Below are 22079 nucleotides of genomic sequence, written 5' to 3' on the forward strand. Positions count from 1 at the left end.
CGGTTAAATCTTTAATTGCTACTACTTCTTAAAAGCAAGAAGCCTTTTGGGATAAGGATTCATTCCTACTTGAGGCTTTATAGCACGCTGGTACTGTGACGTGCAAGGGCATTTTCCGTCTATTTTTTCTGTCAGCATGTTGTCAGTATTCTGATGGAGAAAACATGTCCCAAAAGAAGAAACCTGCACTTAGTTCCAAAGAAAACCATGTAAATGTAACAACTGAATGGTAGCAGAATGCTGATGCTAAGATAGAAAGAAAATGGCAGGCAAATAAGTTGGAGTCACAGCGCTCTACTGACTCTCCAACACCTTCCCATTAAAAATTCTGTGGGGCCTGGCTACCACAAGAAATACCCAAACCACTCACAGCTGCTTTTCAAAAACCTTGGCAGAAGATGATTATTTCACTTTTCTTTTTTCAAATGGATGGATACACTGTGATGGAAAATATTAAACATTCCACAAGCACCAATCCTTGCTAACCTGACATGGTCTACTAACTTTGAATTATTCCCTATCACATGAATTCTACATGACATCAACTACCACATAAAGTTTTAGATGTGCATTAAAGCAGGTGGCCACCAGTAATTTCTTTTATATCTCACATCTGGTACCATATTCTATATAAAGTGTACACGTTATCTTTTGTTAATAAATCAAGACTTGAGTGAGAACTCTTTATCTAATGTCCAGTCTTGAAACTTAAAAGCTGTAAAATAATATTCTTTTTTTTTTTTCCTGCACCTGTGGACAGTATTTTAAACTATTTTCTACTTACAGAGAAGCCTGACAGATGGCTTATTGAGATCATATAAGCATTCTTCCGTATTACTTCATAAATGTATGATCTTGACAAAACTTCTGTTTCAGAAGCCAGTAGCACAAACAGCTGACTGGAGAAAAAGGTTAAAAAAAGCCTGAGAAAATAGACAGAAAAAATTTTATTTCTCCTAGCGGTGGGATAAGCATCTATATTCAACAAGGAAAGAAAACGTTTTTTTTGTACAAGATCAGTACTTCATTGCAGAGTTATAGCCAACGCCAGTAATAAACAGTTCTAGAATGGCTTGTAAGCCTGTTTGATACCCCTGACACCAGCATTTACACCAGTATATCAAACAACTATTTGTTCTGAGAGCATCAAGTCCTGATTTACTCCAGTGAAGAGTGAAATATTGGTTTTAGCCACTAAAGTATTATCTGCGTGTTATTCCTCCAGCGTTCATAAATCTCAGTTTCACTGCAATAGGCATATTGCACAATACACATCCTTAAAAGGAAGCTGGTTCTGTAGCAACTAATTTGCAAGACCAAATTAGTTTCTCCTTTAGACATATGAGAAAAATAAAGTCTTACGTTTAAACAAAGCAACTGATTATATGGTTGAAATATTTTAGCTAAAGGTGATGCAGCAGTATAAAAAGATGTTGTCCTCTTTCACTAAGCCCACAGCCCATCTAAGTCTTTCAATAAGTTTTAGGGGCTTAGAAATGGGTGAATGAAATTCCATTTTGAAATTTTAACTGCCTTACCAAGGATTTGAATAAAGATAGTAAATTAATTGATAGAAAGCATTACAGTCAGGTGGAATGAACTCTGAAGCTTTTCGACTGTCATGTAACATGCAATTTAATGAATCCAAAAAGTAAAATGTAATATGTTGTAAGATGCATTGTTAAACACATGAAATATTAGAAATTTGTGGGATTCTGATTAGGTATTCAAAAATTATTATGATGGTAGGAAAGATTAAAAGGATGACTAAACAGGACATCATAATTTGCAGATTCAGTTATGGCTAAGCAAAATTATTATTTAGTCTCAATAAAACAAAGTGCTCTGCTTTCCTCATGCTCCTCAATTTTCAAAACAAAAAAAAAAAAGAAAAAAGAAAAAAGAAAAAAGAAAAAAGAAAAAAGAAAAAAGAAAAAAGAAAAAAGAAAAAAAGAAAAAACAGAAATGGAACCACCACATGCTTAAGTGGAGTTATCAGCCTTTATGACTTCAGAAGAAATCAAATGCAAACACTATGTAAATTCTCTTTCAGTAGACGATTTGCCATTTAAACAAGGGAGTATTGGGGTTTTGATCAGTAATGGGTTTGCTAAGCACTCTGACAACGTGTAGATTTTCCCCCAATACTGCAGTCTTCTTACATTCCACTTATTTTACTTTACGCCTAACATATTTGCTAAAGAAATATTCTGTAAATACACATAAGATTTGTTTCCCTTGAAAACCTCATTTTTATTTCCTCTTTCCTATGACTCAGCCTCCATCTCCCTAGGTTTTTTTCTCCTCTTGTTTTCTCTTCAGTATGCCTCTTCATCTTCCTCTGTGAATGGACAGACTGATGATCCATACTCCAACACAGATCAAATGAAAAATGTCTATAGGGCAGTTTGTAGTTGTATTCCTCAACTGCTTAATGTAACACGCCAAAAAGCTTCATGCTTGCAAGGAATCCTTTAAAATACTTTTGGTTTGGTTTGGTTTTTTATCTAAGATAATATCATCAGTAAAAACACTGTCAGTTCAAGTTTACAAAAAACATTTGGAAGTTCATCCACGTTTAACAGTTAAGCAACAAGAACAACGTTAGTAAATTCTTTTGAAAGCAACATGAGGTTCAGCATTTTATAGCAAACCTGGGGATCACAAAACTGCAGTGGGGGAACCTCGCTTTTTTTTACACACCATTCTACAAGCCATGACATTTTAGGCTAAATGATATGAGGTGTGATAAATGCAAGCCTTCGTTTGAATACAAACAGATTCTTAAAATATTTTAACTAGGAGTATAAGTGAAAATAAATTAGGCCAATGGGATTTAGGTAAAGAATTCAGATTCTGTGGGATTTTCTTAGTTTACTGCTTAAGGTAGAAATCACACAAGCTTTGAAAGTTTTTGGGCATGCAAACAATTAGGAATTATTCTAAAATTAAATCACTATCTTCTGACTGGCAGCACAAGAACAAACAAAAATCAGTGTATTTATTCTTAACACCAGTGGAACAGGTGCTGACTAAACTTCCTTAAACAGCCATGCCATAAGTTTCTTAGCTCCTTCCTTAGCTCCCATACTTTTGTAAATCCAACCTCTTTTTCTTCTTTTTTTTCCTAACAAAGGTAAAGATATGGAGATGTGCAAAATGGAAATCGAAGGTCATGGTCTAACTTGAGTATCTAAGAAATCTGATTACACTCTTCTCAACTTTGTAGTCAGAATGAGAAACTGGCATCTCCAGAGAATAATTCAGACTTTGCAAGACTACACTTAATTGTAGTTCAGCATTCAGATCTCTGTTGTAGTTACAAATAAAAATATTTAAATACTAGCACACAGTATGTTTGTCTTCATGGCTGACAACAGTGATTCCTCCTATCAGCTTCCTAAAGCGATCAGACAGAAATTACTCTGTGGACGTAATTCCAAGTCTGAGGTAGGCCCTACGCATCACGTAATGGCCAGAGGAGTTGCAAAAGCAATGCATACTAGGCTTCACTTCTCCTGAATTCCCATTTTCTGAAAAAATAGGAAATCTGTTTGGAACTTGCATGTGCTGAATATTTCCAGCACATCTCCTTCAAAGGTCAAGTATAAGAAACCCATGCAGTGCCCAGCTGAGTGGATTCTTTACTACTATTCCTACGCTGGGGCTTCCTCAGCCCCATAATGTGGGCAACCCATTAATCAAACACATTATCAAGTCACTTACATACCTAACTGCTATTCTATTTTATTTGAACACAACAGCTTCAATTTATTCTTTTACCGGTCTGATGATTACAATTACAACAAAAAGTGGAGAAATGCAGATCCATGACTTGTCCAAGCCCCGAGATACTCAACAAGCTTAATTAGGGAGGTGGGGAGGTTGGTTCATCTGACCACATTATCAACATAACTAGTCTTGTTATGCCTTACCCTCCCCTTTTTAAGTCAATGGCTTCTGTCCTACACTGACTTATGCCTGTCTGTGAGTATTTTGACATATTACTTTCAGCACACGACTTGATTAGAGGCTATATTCTGCTCTGAGCTTGGGCCAGTGGCAATAAAGTGTTGATGAACACAAGGATAGCCCTACCTGATACGTGTTTGCACTGATGCTATAGAACTGACACGGTTATACTTAACAATATGCTACAAAACGATGATTGAAAAAGCATGAAAATCTCTTTCTCAATGAGGTGCAAACATTAATTTGTAAGTGCTTCTGGGTAGTTTAAGCTTAAGCAACATTTCTTTTTACTAAATAAAAGTTAAAATTCAAAGGCAGGATTGACAGTCATGAAGTTAGCAAATGAATAGCAATAATATACATGTAATATGTTGTAATTAATATTATAAATATATATAACAATTTCTTATATATATTATGATCTGTTGTATTCTATTACATGTATTATTATATACTTTTTCAAGTTAATCCTCTTCTTCAAGAAAATGTGATGATTTATAACTTCAGCTTTCAATTTTTTATCTTAATACGAAAAGTCTGCTTTAAAATGCGTGCATGAAAACAGCACCGTGTAAAACAAAACAGTAAAATGTTACTGAAACCCCTCCATTTCCATTCTTTAGCTCTTGTTTTAACTGTGCAGTCTTACAGGGTTTCCTCTCATATTTAACGAATGATGAGTGTTCCAAGGCTGCATGTGTATTCATACAACAATGCGAATTGTTCAGGAACTTCCAGCAGCAGGGTAATACAATATACTATAAGAGTTCAATGTGGGTTAATTGCTCTGCAAAACACGTATCTTTTTTTTATGACTCAACCCCCTTTGGGAATGCCAAAACTCCCCCTGCTCTGACAGAAACCATGCAAGTGGGGGGCCCACTTCATTAACAGGAAGAAAATCTACTAATTTTACATAACAAAAAAATAGAGAGGAACATATTTTGCCTTCAATTCCATGAAAAATCAGATGCACAAGGTGCGTGACAGGAAAATAGGGACCTAATTGTTTAGCACCCTCAAGAACTGCTCACAACAGGTGGAAAGAAAGGCACGGAAAATTGACGCAATGGAGATGACAAATCCTAATACAGAAATCTTTCAGCAAGCATGTAATGAAAAATGGTATTGCAGAGAAGAGTCTGGGAATGGCACAGAACCAAATCAGTGCCAAAAACTTCCGAATTCCTCCCTTTCTACAGGCGAGGAAGGGAACAGACTCTTGGCTGTACTACAAAAATTCCTGCATGATCCTTTGTTATCAGGCTAAAGGACAGCTTTCTCTAACACTGGATGATGCAAACCACTACCAATAAGTGAATGGAAGAATAAAGTATGAAATATTATATGTTTAAAACTAAATTAGAAAAATTACTGTTGAAATTAATTTGATTTGATTTGATTTGATTTAAGGGAAACAAACATATTCTGTTATTTGAGCTAATCTTTATCACCAAAGGAAGGCACAAAATATTGAATATAAAAAAACCCTTGAGGAAAACAAGCACGGAAGCAACTGTTTCAATGTAGCAACTTTCTTCTTTTGAGAATAAAAAGCCCTTAAAACCCCCCCCTTATCTATCTGTGGAAAAGTTTATGTATAAAATGCATACACCATTTAAATCCAACTGCCCAATTTATCAGCACACATTTTTTAAACATCCAACAGCAACGGCTATTTTCTGAGAGAAAGGCATCCTTCCTGCCCACCACAGTATTTTCCAGCTGTCCAACAGGCATTCTTGAGGGAGAAGGATGTAGGGGGTTAATTTTTACAAACTGTTAATGTCGGTGATAAAACATTCACTTACAGCAGACTATTAATGTACTAGGACAGTCTCATCATGCTAAAAGACAAAGATTACTCTTTGAAGACTTTGTACTCCCAACAACTCATACATCTTCAAGAGATGAAACCACAAGGTCTGTGATGCAGCTTGTAATTGGTTTTGACAATACAACAAAATGGCTTCCTCCACCCACCCGACCCTAGACTATGAGACACGGCTAGCTAAAATACTATAAGTAGTAAACAATTTTCATAGCTTTTAAGAAAATGGTCGATCAAGTTGAGCCAATAGTTGTAAGAGTAATTCTGGCTTGTAGTTGCAGTCCTAGTGGAATTCTGAGGCAAGTACCTGAGAAGGGAGGCTTTCAAACAGGCACGCCGGATGATGGAATGAAAACAAACACTGGGACTGTACGGCATATTTTGCAAAGGCTACATTAATGCCAAGTTTCTATCTTCAAACCACATTTCAACCCACTCCCCACAACTTACCTGATTTTAATTTGTTTTTTAAAAAATATGGTTTAAACAGAGAAGAAGGGAGATTGTCGAGGTACATGGTATGACTAAACATGAGGCCACTTTGTTTACAGAGTAAAACATCACAAGGATTTGAAAGAAAAAATAATCTCTAAGTACAAAATACAGTCTCAACTTGTTTGCTTCTGCCTCTGAATTGCCTTTCCAAACTCCTTCAACTACACGCTACTCTTACTGTTCACCAGCTCATAGCAGCATGCGTATTTGAATACAACTAATCCAAGAGTTTTAAAATAAAAGGAGTCCTAATGCTCACTTTCCAAAATTAAACCTGTAGTACAATTTTTAAAAATTCAACAATATGAATCTAGAAAAGCATAAAGAAAAACTAAAAGGGCACAAATGATGTAAAGGATTTTCTTTTCCAAAGCTTTTAATTGTTTGGAAATTGTTTATTCTAAGCTGACATTTTATTTAAATATCCTATTCAGCAATTACACCAGCAACTTCATCCCACATTTCATTTCCACTAAAATTCACCATTTTTGTATCAAACTCTTCCTAACAACGGCACTTTGTGCTTTTTAAATATGGCAGAAAAGGGAACCACAATGGCATTTCATATAGAATATTTCATGTGCTGGCTTAATCATGTATAAATTAAATCTTCTACCAGGATACAAGATGCTGGTAAATAATAAAACTGAAATGTATATCTAATTAATTTATTTTTTTCATTAAATGCTTGTGAACCCATTATAGTCAATTAGAGTGTGTCAGAAATATTTCTCAACCTCAAGTCTTGTGAGTCTAATTAGTATGTCTCTACAGTGTAACACTTGTATCACTATACCAAATGCATCCTCAAAAATAATAGTTACATCTTAAATCATGCAATTCCCAGCATGCTTTGAGGAGTGGAGACAGAGAAAGTGGAACTGCTTCTGGCAAGGTTAACCCGTTCAGGCGACATTAGGATAAATATCTTTGAAGACAAGGTTTCTGAAATGAAATTTACAGAAAGAATTTCCTTTTAGAGAAAAAACAAGGGCGCTTCTAATGTTTGGTAAGGAATATAAATTTTAGTTCAAGAAATAGAAATGGAAATGCTTTTAAAAATAGCCTCAAATGATTCAAATAAAGCTTTTAGCATGAAATCATAAAAGCAATATTGATCATTTCAAACTCTATGACATTTAAACAAATCTTTATTTTACAATTACACTAATGTCACTTAATTTTAGATACCTACAGGTGAATTCACACTTCGTTTGTTACCTTAGGATGCATAAATGTATGCCAGTGATCATACAAACCACCACGACCTGCCATCTGGAGAGCTAATGAACAATCAAGGGATCCCAAATTAAACTACAGAATTTTCTCTTAGAATCTTTAGGACAACACTGTCAAGTTCAATCTATTCACTTAGCCTCCAGAATCAATTTTTCAAACTTTATGACAGGTCTAATAGTTTCCACCTGTTTCTCTTGCTTGACTTTTGACTGGCATGTTACCAGCCAGGGTGGAAATGCAGACAAAGACCCCTATTAGGCTCCGGCTGTTTCTCTACTGTGAGGTTGCTCAGCCATTAAATTAGTTCCAGCCCACTTTCTCCTTCCATGTCTTAATTTTTGGGGGATACAAAGGTTTGGGGAAGTGGAATGGAAGAGAGAGAAAAGTTTGACATCCAGTCAGTGGGAAAGGTATAAGAATATCTAAAGTCACGAAAATTAAATGCTAAATTTATTTATAATTTACTAAATAATTTACAAACTAAATTAACTACTAATTCCACTAATTCAGTTATTGAGGTGTCTGTATCGTATTTTCAATGATCACAAACTTGGTAAAATTTGAGAGCCCCTAAGAGAGTCTATCATGTAACAAGTGCTTATTGCAATATATGATCACATAAACACAGTATTGTAATTTTTTTCCAGGAATCACAAATGATCAATAGGTACCTATTTTTTGTTCAAGCAAAGAAAATCTTTTTTCCTGAGGCATGTTTTTCCTTCATTCTGAATTGGCAATTACAACAAAGTGTCATATGCATATCCTAACAAATTCATATTGGTTCATCTGGAAGTACCTTAAAAACCTGACAACTTTTTTCTTCAATAAAAATTACCTGATAAGTATTTGCATCAATTTCTAGTGACTTACAAAATGTTATCATCTGTGAAGTCTTGAAGTACTTCGCCAAATTGCAAATCACATGGACTACATTATTCTACTATCCATGACAACAAAGTATTTACAATAACATCAACTACAATACTTAAAACAAATATTTTAACTTATTAAAACAAAGGTCTTTCCATACGATAAATTTAATTGTTCAAAGTATAATCTGACTAGGATAATCTTCCCAGTATAAGCCACTTATAAGCCACTTCTAGTTTACATCTTACCTGAAAACTGAGCTGCATCACAATGGGGAAAAATCTTTAAAACTTACATCTGTAAATGCTTCATTAAATTTGGACTAGTTAATGTAAAAAAGCAACCTGAGTGCTAACCACTCTGCTGGCGCAGCACTTTAAAGATAAGAGAGCAAAAGTTGCACAGTCATTGAAAAACCAAGATCACTTCTCCTAGCTTCCTTGCCTTTCTTGATAATATAATCATACATAAATTGATCAGGCATGATTGTATTTAGCTTGTGATACCCAAAGGCATTCAGAAAACTCTGAATTATATACTCCATCTTAATGAGATGTGTGAATAATGTTATTGAGATCCACCCCAAAAACAACTGTCAGAGAAGAAAAGTCTTGACCTATTAAATTATCACTTTGTTGGATTTTTCACAGTACTTCTGCTTTCAATCCAGTGGGCCAGACATGCTGTGAGTACTAAAAAAAAGAAGCAGATGCTACAAATGCTTCTATAAAACAACTCTTTTCTTCATGCCCCCTTATTGAACTGGCATGTTTGTCTATGTCCAAAAGTCATTGCAAAAGCAGTTGCAGGACGAGGACGTAGATCTGCGGGAAAGGGAGTGGCAAAACTAGATAGCAAGGTTCTTTTAATGTGTATGCACGTGAGTACATATGCACACACCAGAGAATAGTTTGGAATTAAAAGAAACTTCTATTTGATTCCAGCTGTCTCTAAATTGCAATATTTTAGCACAAATTATCATTTGTAAATTCTATGACAGTGCAAACCATAAGACTACAAACTAATTTAATATTGCTATAATGTATCCTCATTCACACATTTTGTGTGCATATATTCTAAAACAAATCACCTTTGTTACTTGCAAGAAGGCATATTCTGTAACTTATATCGGTCTCACAATTTAGGCTCTCTAGGCGAGAACTTAAACTATTATTGCCGGTTAACTAATCAGTTACAATAACATTCAAGATGATTTAACTGATGATGTTGATAAAAAAAAAATCCAAAACAAAATTCCTGAGGTTATTTTCAACAGTAAAATTCATCTGCAATTTCTGCAGATAAATTAACACTGGTACTCAAAAGTAGCTGCCAAGAAAAGTTACAGCTGCAGGTAGAAACACACATAGAAAAATCTGTCCTGAAGAGTAACAACTTCCCAAAGACAGTTTTTTCCATCAGACTATTTCATGAAACATAACAGTATAGTCTTTGTACATAGACTCCAGCCTAAGATTTAGTAACTGTGATTTTCATATCGCTTAATCCCATTGAAAACTCTAATGAACTACCTTCTCAAAGGTATCCCACAACTCATTCACAAGGGTCATCTATGTGATGATGAAAGAACGTCTAGCATAACCCTAATCGATGTTTAAAAAACCCTGAACAAACCACTGAAGAGCATTTTAGTGAAAGATTCAGTAAAAGGAGTGAGAGAAACCTGTAATGTTAAAATCAAGGCTACAATCTACTTGATATTACTTCTGTCAAATAACTAGCTTAGAGAATAATTTGTACTAGAAAGTGCATATAATCTCCTAAATATGCTTATCTAATACCTTAAACTTTTCTATGGTGATGTTCATGCTTTGCAAGAGGAATGATTTAATGCCACTGACAAATAAAAAAATGTCACACTCAGATTTTCCTACCCTTTATGGCTTAGCATTTTATACATTATCAATTAATATTCTGTTAACACAAAATCTCTATTTTGTGTCCTATCTAGAGGATAGCCAGGTTTTGGGGGAGTGTGGGGGGGTGTTTTGTGGGGGTTTTTTGGCTAGCTTGTAGGCAACAAATAAGCCAAAGAGAAAAAAGTTTCTTTCTGAACATTGTGTGTTACTATAATTGTGAATTCCAGATCAGAAAGCTTATTCAGTATGGTCTAGATCGTTATCTTACCCATCCAGAAGATCCATTGTTGTTGTTGTAACTTCAGTAAAAAGAATAATCTTCCCAAGCTTCTTTGTTTGAAGATTCTGTTGATATGTTTTCAGGCTGAAATGTTCTGATGAGAAGCTTCCCATTTCAGTGATAACTGGCATGAGAGACGGCGTTATCTCCATTTTTGATTCACAGGATGAAACAAATTTAAGAGACACCTTGCTGGATGCTCTTAATCCTTCAGCATCTACATTTCCCTCAAGCCATTTCAGAAAAGCAAGATGGATTTCCTGTGGGTAAGGGAAATAAAATAAGGCACAGAAATACAGACAACCACATGTGAAGACACACAAACACTCTTCTGAGAACGTTTTTATTCCAGCAATCATCTTCTACTTCAAAATAGGAACATTAACCCAATTTCCTCTTCAAAGGTCAACTGCTGCTGCTTGTTCTATTCCAGCCTGGCCTGACTACTTGGTACCGTCCTCCTAGATTAATTAGGTTTAATCTTTCCCTATAACAGGGTTTGCAGTGGTCCTCCTAGGTACTGGAGCATGGAGCGCACGCATTTGGCTGTATTATGCAGGTTTTTCAATATGCTAAGTTTCTTTGCTGGAAGCCCTTTAGTCCATCGCTAAGACTCGATTTGAAGGATAAAGCAGCAGCTAAGAGAAACATGTACTGATTTCTCAGCAGAATACCTGTTAAAAAGACTCATACCTTCAGCTAACAGAAGCTTAGCTACTGTTACCTTAAATATAGACAAAAGTGGCTGTTCATTAGCTAGCTAAACAGAAGCATGTAACTCAAGAATGCACACAACTAAGAAAATTCTACCAGCATATGAAACGCATGTTGTATGTATGCTCTGTTGTCCTTGTCCCAGTCATGGCACAGCTAGCACACAGTTCTGTACAAAAGATTTTAAATGTGAAATATACACGTACATGCATATATAATTTTATATATCTACACACCAAAACTTTGATTTTTCTCTTCTTTATTTTAGGTTATTCAGAAATACATTTTTTTGAACATGAAATAAAGAGATGAATGACTGGGCTTATTACCTGTTGGGTGATACCCTGAAACAACTGTTACACATTCATAGATCTCTTTCTGGAGATATCTAATTCCATTTTGAGAGATTTGATATGAAACGTTTGCCATGTCTTTAGAAACCATAGTTAACAGCCCACAAACACAGATGCTGGGACTTCTTTTTGCTAAGCTTGTAGCTTAAATTTTGACTCTCCTTCTAGAGTCAAAGTGGTTTTTTAGACAATATATGATATAGATGAAGCTGCAAAAACAATGGTTTCTTTTCTATTGAAAATAATGTACTAGTGATCCTTGCCCTTTAAGAGGAAGACGTTTGACTTTTAATTTGAAAACTTCTAAACAAATATATGCCCCTCCTTCCCATTACTGCCATATCTGGGAACCAGAATATGAGTGTTTCCTGTGTGAGTGCTGAAGACAGGACTAAACTCTCTTGCCCTTGAACAAGATGTCTCTGAGCTCCAGCCCAACTCTTTAAAACCCACAAACCACAACTAAGAGCAAACTTCCTATAAATAGTTATCTAGCCAAGGAATTACTCCAATTTTCCAAATCCCATTGTTATATCTGAAGAAGGAATGAGAAAAGTGGTCCTGTTCCTAACACCTTTCTATAGATTTTCCATCCGCAGAAACTACACCTTCTCAAGTTTCACATGGACACCGCTTCTTGTGTGACGTTCTTTGTATGCTGAATGCCAGCAGACTTACTGGTTTGCAGCCCTGTAGCATGGGTAGCAGAGCACAACGCAAAGAAAGGAATAGTCTCTCTCCAAATGCAATCAGGCACTAGCTTCTAAGCCCCAGGACAATCTAAAAGTGACTCAGTAGCTACATTTTAGTTACAGAGAAATTACTTCTCATTTCTTGGTTTTCTAAAGCTCCATCCGAACTCTTTCCATCTAACTTCTTGGATAAGACATGCTTTAAATATTTTCTTCCTTTTGGGCTTTCATTTGTTTGTTTGTTTTTTGCATATGCATCATAAATGATGATGTGGCATTAAAGGTTGTATGAGCATTTCTTTGACTTGATCTGCATGAAGCACTTCTATCTTCACTTAGTGTAACATCCTAGCTTTGACAGACTGCTGCTAAATTCTTTACACACTATCCTACTTGTTTTATACTTACGCAGAGCAACTTACTAGCTGTAACTGATATTTAGAAAAATTAAAGCTTTCATTCTTGTCAGGGAGTATATGGAAAAGCTGTGCTTAATCAGAAAGTGCATTTTCCTATTGCTTTCCAGAGAAATTCACTTAGCATAATTGAGCATGCAAGTCCTAGACACAAAACCATAATTTTAACTTACATAAGGATGGGTTTACAGACTTACTTACATTAAGTTAAAAAATAAAGGTGCTTAAAGTATTATTACATTCCAAACAAACAACGAAAGTGCTCGATACTACGCGTCAGAAAGTCTGGTGTACTTTTGCGACAGCATACTTTCTGAAAAGACTGAAATAGCATGTATTCATATGTGATATTACATTATTACAAATATGCCACACAATTCCTACCATTTATCCTCTCGAGTATATTCTTTCAGGTGATTTTTCCCCCCCACTTTTTAGGTTTACTTCTTCGTTTACTTTTCTTGTTTCTAACGCATACTGAACCATTTAAGAATTGTTACATGTGTATAATTATGAAGTTAATTTTTCCCATAATGTACACGTTTATTGAGCTGATAAAAATATAAACATGAGTAATACGTAATCAGGAACAGCATTTGATTTTTTTTAAATTCCTAAAAAATATGTTTCTACATTTTTAACAAAGCACACACTAGAACAATTAATTTTCACTGTAAGAACCTCCTTCACACAAAGTTACAGAAACACAGATGCTGAACCAACACAAAGAGAAGTACGTTTTTTGTATAATGAAATAAACACAGATAAGAAGTCAGGGTTAACCTCTGCGTCAACTCCATTTAAAAGGAATATAATCACGTCAGAATCCGAACTGTGCGATTTGTTGCTAAGTTCAGGATTCAGCTTTGATTTCAGGCCCCAGCCGCGTCCGCCGTTCTGCAGCAACCTCTGGCGGCCATTTCAGTGAAACGTGGCGCTTCAGGAACTGCCTGGCCTTCCACACCTCTGGGACCAGATCAGGTGGGTCAAGCAAGGCACCCAACACAAGGTAAGGGAATACCCAAACTCCTGGCCACTGCTTACCCTGGCCATTACCAAAATCCTAAAACACGGACGTAACAAGCTTTAAATGAGTATGCAATCAAAAAAGCTGTAGCTGTCACATATTCAGACATCAAAGACAGTATCTGCAGCTAATTCCACATACAATCATACTAAAATCTGTATTGTGCATATTATCAGTAACGTACTTTATAAATATGATAACTACACTTGTTTTAGGGTGGCACAAGTATATTCTGAAATTGTTATTCATTGTTACCTCATCAGTTTTGGACAGGAGAACTGAAGTCAAGCCAAATTAACTTCCTATCAAACTGTTAGTTTTTCAAATCACATTTTATATGTACATTCTCTAAAGCAAAGTTATTGCCTTCTTTCTTAAAGTAAGAATGAAAATTGACATGTCAACCAAACAACTTGGTGACAAGAGAGCTAATCAGCTTTTCACAGTTAAAATAATCAACTACAAATTTAATATTTATAATACAAAATTTTTCTATCCAAATTTTAAATGGTAAAAGCACAATATATTTTCAATGCACCGTAAAAAAACAATTACCAAAAGCAGAAAAGCACTATACCAACAGGAACTACCCATCACTTCTCGCTACCAAATGTTCCCCCAGCATTCCAAAGCGCAACTTAAATCCTCGCAGACAGAAGCATGGAGAAATACGAAATTTCAAAGCAGTGACAGCCTCGCTGCTCTGGGACCCAGGGATCAACCAGCAGAATTTTGATTGCCAGACTGAAAGTATCACTGAATGAAAGGTTGTTCTGAGGGGTAAGGGAGATGTAGTGGACATTAATTCACAAAATTCATAAAAATAGAGAGTTAAGCTACTGCATATTACACACCCTCAGCTCCGCCACTGATCAGCATAAAGGTTTATTAGGGGTCACTGTATCAAGGATTGGAGGTCTGACATTGTGAGTTGTTGAACTAAAGTTTAAATGGCAACTGTAATGTAAAGAAGAAGAGTAAAAGCTGTATTTTGTTTAGGACTTAACATCTGCTTTCTATGATGTTAAGAGTTTGGTCAGGTGTGTGCAGAAACTGCTACCTAACAGAAGTTTTCTTTTGCTGTTTAAAAATCTTTTTATTTTTGTAATCATTAGTTTCACTTTTTTCTAACGCTTACTTAGCGGTTGAGACTGAACAAAAAGGAGAAAAGAGGGAGACATAAGAGACAAAAACCAGCTGCATATGGACCCTTCTCTGTTGTAGTATAAAATAACAGAAAATTACAGCTCCTGATGGAGAAGATTTTATTTGCACCTGGGCTCTATCAACCAGTGAGACTTACACACAAAGCACATAAACTTTCAGTTATAATGGTTCAAAATAATCCCAAATCCAAGACGTTTTTCTTACATTCTATATATATAGAAAATTTTGTTGTGCTTTCTTATTTTTCTCTGTGTCTTCATATACACGCACAGATGTATGCAAGTATCTCCCTCATTGGGCATATTTGGGAGCTGCTCTTTTTTACCAAACTCTGTGATGATAGATCTTAAACATTATCAACAGAATTCTTTGTTAAGACAGTCACAGCCTAAATCAATTTGGTTTCTATTAAAAATATGGAGGTGAAACTAAATGAAAGCTAAAAATATAATGCCATAAAGCAAATAAACATTCTACATCAGTCCACCCTCTCCTTTGTTGGGAGAAAAAAATGAGACAATTTTAACTACTGATGACTCAATATTGTGGCTATAATATAATACTTTATTTTAGCTGTTGCTTGTTGAGTAAGTGAGGTCAAGTATTCACTTTCTGGATACATAGCTAGAATTTAACAATTTTTCTCCTTCCTTTGCATAAAATGTAATAATTTCCAATGAACCACTTCTATTTTTGCTTCACTGTACTTTTTAAAAAGTTTGCAGTTGATGTATTGATTCATATATTATCGGTTGATGCACCGATTAAATCACATATGCATATATGTTTATTAACTGCAAGGAAGTGAAGATTACCCAGGCATAAAGTACCAAGCTTTTAGAGGAGCACATGAATAGCCCATTTGGAGCATAACCACCTTTATAGACATCACACCTTCAATATGGCTAACCTGGTTTTGTTTTGTTTTGTTTTGTTTTTCCCTGAATGGGTTGTTTTTAAATGAGTATTATTCGGTTCAGGTATAATCTTAAATGTATATATTTCATATGAATTCTATAATAACATTGATGAAAAACATATTTTAATAAAGAGTGCCCAGCATTTGGAATCTGAATTCAAATTTAGAATATAAAAATACACACATACATATACATATACGCAAAAAAATGTATCCTCCTTGTATTATACAGCTTTGCTCAACAGCCCTACAAGTTTCAAGGTGTTAAATTAGCCACTGGAGAGCTTCCATAGCATCTCCTGAATCCAACAGAAACAAACTGAAGTCCAACGTGGTAGTAAGCAGTAGGCTGGCGCCAGCAAAAAACACATCTACAGTGGCAACTCCAGCCCCAAACGCTAAGGCCTTAGGAGGCCAGCAGCAGGAAAAGTCAGCTATTAGCACAAGAGGGCAAGGTTTTGGCAGACATTTCTGACTAATGAGGCACACAAAATGCTTTGCTGATGCTGTCTGTGTTTTTACTTCCTGCAGTAATGCCATACTTTGAGATCTGAAGCAGATGACAGTTTTGTAACACAACCATAGCCCCATTTTAAAATCACATTCATACTTAGTCAATACAGAAAAATGCTGAAAATAAATAAATATTAAATGGCATCCAAATACCTTACTGTAAATATACAGAAGATGCAGAAAAAATGTGAAGTTACATACTATCCTCATTGCTTTCAAACTTCGCTTTTCATGTATATATTACCTTTTATGGAGGCTTTGTAAAACATTTCATAAATACTAAGCTTAGTACCACATCCATTCATTAAAAGGTATTATTTTCATTTGCAAGGAGAAGAAACCCAGTATAATGTCTTTCTCTTTAGGAAAAGACTGAAGAAAAAAAAAACAAAACCAAGAACACCCCAAAATCTTTATAGATCAGATGAGGAAAGAAGATGATCTCTTGGCGATCACAGCCTTGACAGAGGAACTGGAAGATAAAGAATAGGCCTGCTGTAACCTCTTCTGCAGATACACTCACAAAGATGGGAGAAAGGTTCCTTTTCCCTCCCAAGAAAAACAATACTAGCAATTAAGTTGTAGTGGCCATCTTCTACTAGTTCAGCAGGACGTAGGAAAGCTGTGGATAGTAGATATATTATTTGTGTTTGTGCGTCAAAGCTAGTGTCTTTAACCAGACAACCAGGTTAAGAGATTTCATTAGACAGTCATAATCATTATTTCAATACTGTTCAGATGTCATTAATATGTAATAACATTACAAAACTACATATCAATGCCTGTAGTTGATCTTTTAAACTTAAGTAAATGTAAGCTTGAAGATCGATTTTGTAAGAACTGAAACAAAAAGAATAAACAGAACTGTAAAACACAAAGGCTATTTACAACACATTCAAAATCTGATTTGAAATATATCATAGACTCACAGAATGGTTTGGGTTGGAAGGGACCTCAAAGATCATCTAGTTCCAACCCCCCTGCCATGGGCAGGGACACCCTCCACTAGACGAGGTTGCCCAAAGCCCCATCCAACCTGGCCTTGAACACTTCCAGGGAGGGGGCATCCACAACCTCTCTGGGCAACCTGTAGTACTCAAATGAATTCAAGCATATATTAAACTTTTATCTTGATATTAAATGCTTATAATTAACTTCAAAGTTAAGTACTTGTTCAAGGAAAGAGATAAAAATTGAGCAAGCTAGATAGTTTCCCTCCATGGCCCCACTGGTTGATTTTAATCTATCTTCAGATTACTTACAATATTTTAATTTGTTTTGCATAGTTTATTAATAGGAAGAAATATTTTAGCTGAGGTCACTCCTCTAGGCTAAGTCAGGGCAGAACCTCTGCATTTCTTACTCTATTCAGCAGGCAGAGGGTCATTATTTTAATGATTCAGTGTTTTAGTTCATAGCACAAAAATCTGAGGAAGGAGAAAAATCCCCAGTTCCCCACTCCCTCCTTTCTCCAGCCCCCAAAGAGCTTGGTAAAGATTTTATTGTAGTACAGCCGAGGTGCATTCTCATCTCATGTTCTCATGAACTTCTGTAGTTACTTCGCTGATATTTGCTATGCATTCTCAGGATACTACATAACTAGGAAATCTGTTTCAGTTTATTAATAATCTTTTTATATTTCCTAAACCCCGATACAGTACAAAACACTAGTTGATTGTGTAAAATATGGAAGGGCATTTAGAAAGATGGTTTGGTAACTTTTTAAATTCACAGCTACCTGGATTTTTAGGAGTCTCTAGTGGCTTGGGTAGTTACTTTAGTCTGTGATATACTTTCTCAAGAGAGGCAGAAAAAGCTAATCATTTCTAAAAGATCATTCCGGAGACCAAGTTCCTTATTTTTGTCTCCACACTTCCGTGTGTTTTGAAAAACAAGTATTAAATTACATGAACTGTCACACAGTGCATCTTCTCAGCAATATGGGGAGTAGAAACAGTCACATATAGAAAGTGGGTCGATTTTGCCAACTGACGTGTGGAACACCTAGTCTAAAAAAAGGGAAAGATTTTTATCGAAGTGTTGCAAGGTATACTTATCCTTTTTATCGCAGTTACATTTCTTTGAACATGAAGCATCTTAGATTTCAACCCATTCCCAGTCTCTATGTCCAGCAACTGCTCATAAATCTGTGCCTAAATTTGAATCCAAAATTAAATTTAGCTTTACGAAGCACTGTATGTAGGCAGAAAATTAATTTATTCAATGTGCAGCAGTCCATTCTAAAAACAGGCCACAGGGCGCAGGTCAGAATCCACCAACTAATGGAAAATATATCAGATGTTACCTTCCGTAGAGAAAAGACTGCTGTCCATAAGGTTAAAAATAAGATAAAAAGAAATCAACTAGCAATGAAATGGAAAAATGGTCTTCATGTCAAGTTTTTTATATCAGTCTCTCTCTGTTGTTTTTAGCACAGTGTTATGCTTAGGTATTAGGTTGCTAGAAGGCACATGCTGTCATTCAGTCATGCAAAACAAATACAGGAAATGAGGCAATCACATGTTTTCTTTATTGTTCTATGCAAAAAAGTACCAAAAATTCTTAAAAGGATGGAATAATTTTTTAAAAAAACCCCAAATAGAGTGAATGCATACTGCTGTAAGCAGAAGACATTTGTTTTGATTTCTCAGTTTTGACAAAGTACTACCATTTACGATCCCTGACTGTGCAAGAGCCTTCGCAGCCGCAGGACAAGGCTACTCACAGAAGGTGCCACTGCACTGTCCTGAACGCAGAGCAGAGCCGAGCGGAGCAACAAGGAGGACAGCAGAGCAACGCTGTAAGGTGCATCCTCTGCCCTTTGCTTTTCTTACTCAGCTGCAACAGAACAGTCTGGAAGCAATCTTCCCAGCAGCTGCTCTCATCAACAAACTGTTTATTGTAAGAAAGTGGCTGGGTCAAAGGCTAAACGTCATCCAGAACTGAAAGCGTATCTTTAAAAAAACCTGAAGCCGTCCATGCATATGAAAAAAACACATTACATATGAAAGAGAACCATATTTCATTCTGAAAGGCCAAAAGTCTACTTAAACAAAAACTCCTTAATTTGATGAAGCAGTATTTTATAATGTTGCACTAATTCACTGTGGCTTGTGCTGATTTTGAGACCTGTGCAAGGTTTCTAATAAAAACAGAAGTTATTTAAAATTCAATCTGTGTTTTATGGTAAAAAAAATGGAGTTAAAAAGTATTCTAAAATATTTTATTAACGCTGAATAAGTTAGCTCCATATTCACATACAACAAAAAAATGAGTACTCCTCTTATACATTACAAATGCACCATCAACGTGTTATACAAGTTGAAAAAACAGGTTGAGGGTCAGTGTCAGTTTTAAAAAAAAGAAATTGCCAGTTTTATGATGCAGGTAGCAGAGCAAGATGATGTACTAAATGCATGTGTATAAAATCCTTCACAAGCACTTGCCAAGTCAGTTTGAAACCTTATTTGAAAACTTTTGAAAGCAACAGCCCGCATTCAGATCTTAAAACCTCCTCCAGAATCCCCAGCTCTGTCAAGAATCACTAAAGGATTGAATTTAACCAGGTTTTAAGCCAAGCATACTTAAAAAAATTGTAATCGCATGTTACTACATTTAAGCACATGAACACACACGCACAGAAAAAGATAGGAACAAAGACTGTATGCATCAAACCTCCCTCATGGTTAGCATAATTTAGTACCATCCATAATAAAGTTTTAAACTAAAGTATGCTAAAAATCACAGGACAAAATCTCATTTAGTAGTTTGTAGCTCTTAATCTCAGAAATTTAACAGTATATGACCAGCTATGCAAGGTAAACTGGTATCATAACATAGCACAGTAATTGGGGGACGTTTGCTGCAACAGACTGTAAAGTTGACTTTGAGGGTAAAGGATCAATAAGAACAAGGTCTACCTTTGACATAACATCACTACATAACACTTCACAAAAATGAGTGTTGCAATGAAAGGGCTGATAAATCAGAGGACTAGTAGGTGTTGATTTATTCTACCAGAAAAAGGCGTGATAAATTACGGTTTGACCATTTAATTCTTCATGACACCTACTTTGTAAAAAAACTGTTGTTATTTTTTTGAAAAAAAGCATACAGTAAATTGATCATATGTGCAACTGTGCTAAAAATAAGTATAGAGAAACCAGGCAGAAGGGAAAAGACATTACACTTTTGCACTAAAAACTGAACATTATGCATATTAAAGTGGGTTTAAAAAAAAAAAAATCAAAGTCATGTTTAGAAGAATAAGTTAAGATATAAATCTAACCTTAAATGCTGTACACATTTATTTTAAATTACTCTCAAAAGTAGTCTATATTGACTAGAAAAAAAAAAAATACAGAAGAATTTTGTTCTCAGCTAATAGGGCAATAAATTAGATGCAATACATTCAGCTGGTAAAACTGACTCTGTTGAACAGCTATCACATAATAGCATTTTTATTTGGTACAAAAACTTTTTTTTTTTTAAACTGAGGATAAAATTGTTTGTTGAAAATCTTGGCATTAGTAGTAGAATGAGTTAAATAAATAAAACCTAAGAAAATATTTTTTCTTAGCACTGATAATACACAGTTCTTAGTTTAAGGTTTTCCATCGAGTTTGTTTAGCCTTTCAACAGGTTTATATACATAAAATGTGAGTGAATTTTGTGTTCATATATATGAAATAGTAGAACAAGAGTCAAAGATTCTCCTCGTAGCACTGCAAACGCACATTAAACTTGAATGACAAGATTTCAGCTGTACTTCATTTTTGCCTCTTCTAAGCAAGAACTCCCAATTCTGTCACGCTGTAGGGTTTTTTGAGCTAAAGAAATGTCTGCGAAATATTAGGGTGTAACCACAACACATTTTCACATGTACCACAACTCAGAGATTAAAATACAGTTATGTCCCTAATGTTGCACAGCTAATGTTCAAAGTGTATCATATATTTTAGAATCCTTTCTAAAACATATTCAGGTTGACATAACAGTTTATAAATAAATAAAAAAAAATACTAAAAGAGACATCTTAGAAAGGAAGAATTTCTTGAAAATTATATGCTACAAGGGCAAGAACATGTTTGGTATGTTTTCTAGAGTATACTTTCCAATGATAAAAAACAGTATTAAGATAACTACTAACTTCCACTGTAACTAATATCTCCTTGCTAACCAAGGATCCTAAAAAACATTAGCATGAAAGCATGGGATTATTAAAAGAAAAAAAAAAGTAAACCAATGCTTTTTATTTAGCGGAGTCTATCAAGAAAATTAAGCTTCATGCTTCAAAAAATACGTCGTATAGATATACAGGAATGTATAATTCAGGTATCAAATCAAGAACTGTGAAGGAAGCCTCAGTAACATTAAGTTTATCACAAATTAATAATTTTTTCTTACAAAACATGGGGGAAAATACAGTATTCACATCCATGTACTATAACACTAGACTGTAAGAGTGAATGATACAAACTGTATTTACAGTTATACTAGCTGCATGTTTTCTAACACATTGTAATTCTTCTCTCTCTTTTTCAGCTTGTTCAGATTTATCACACACTTACTTCTGCCGGAATAGAAACCTTGTTCAGAACAAAAGGGGTAACATTTTTTCCTCAGAGGAAGAACAAAAAGATAGTAAGCAAATCATACATTACACTTTCCTGAAGCTGCAAGGGTCCCGATACACAGGCAGCTTCAAG

The 22079-nt window shown here is 35.2% G+C and overlaps 1 protein-coding gene across 4 annotated transcripts in view; it reads right to left on the reverse strand.

Annotated features, from left to right (window-relative positions):
• The window catches only part of HLCS (holocarboxylase synthetase), a 128369-nt gene that overhangs the window by 73709 nt on the left and 32581 nt on the right, over positions 1-22079 (reverse strand). For all 4 annotated transcript variants that reach the window (XM_075771708.1, XM_075771713.1, XM_075771731.1 and 1 more), the window contains exon 6: positions 10559-10830. In XM_075771708.1, the coding sequence (XP_075627823.1) occupies positions 10559-10830 (272 nt within the window). The remainder of the gene's footprint in view (positions 1-10558; positions 10831-22079) is intronic.

This window comes from Balearica regulorum, chromosome 1 (assembly GCF_011004875.1).
Source record: "Balearica regulorum gibbericeps isolate bBalReg1 chromosome 1, bBalReg1.pri, whole genome shotgun sequence".
NCBI lineage: Eukaryota > Metazoa > Chordata > Aves > Gruiformes > Gruidae > Balearica > Balearica regulorum.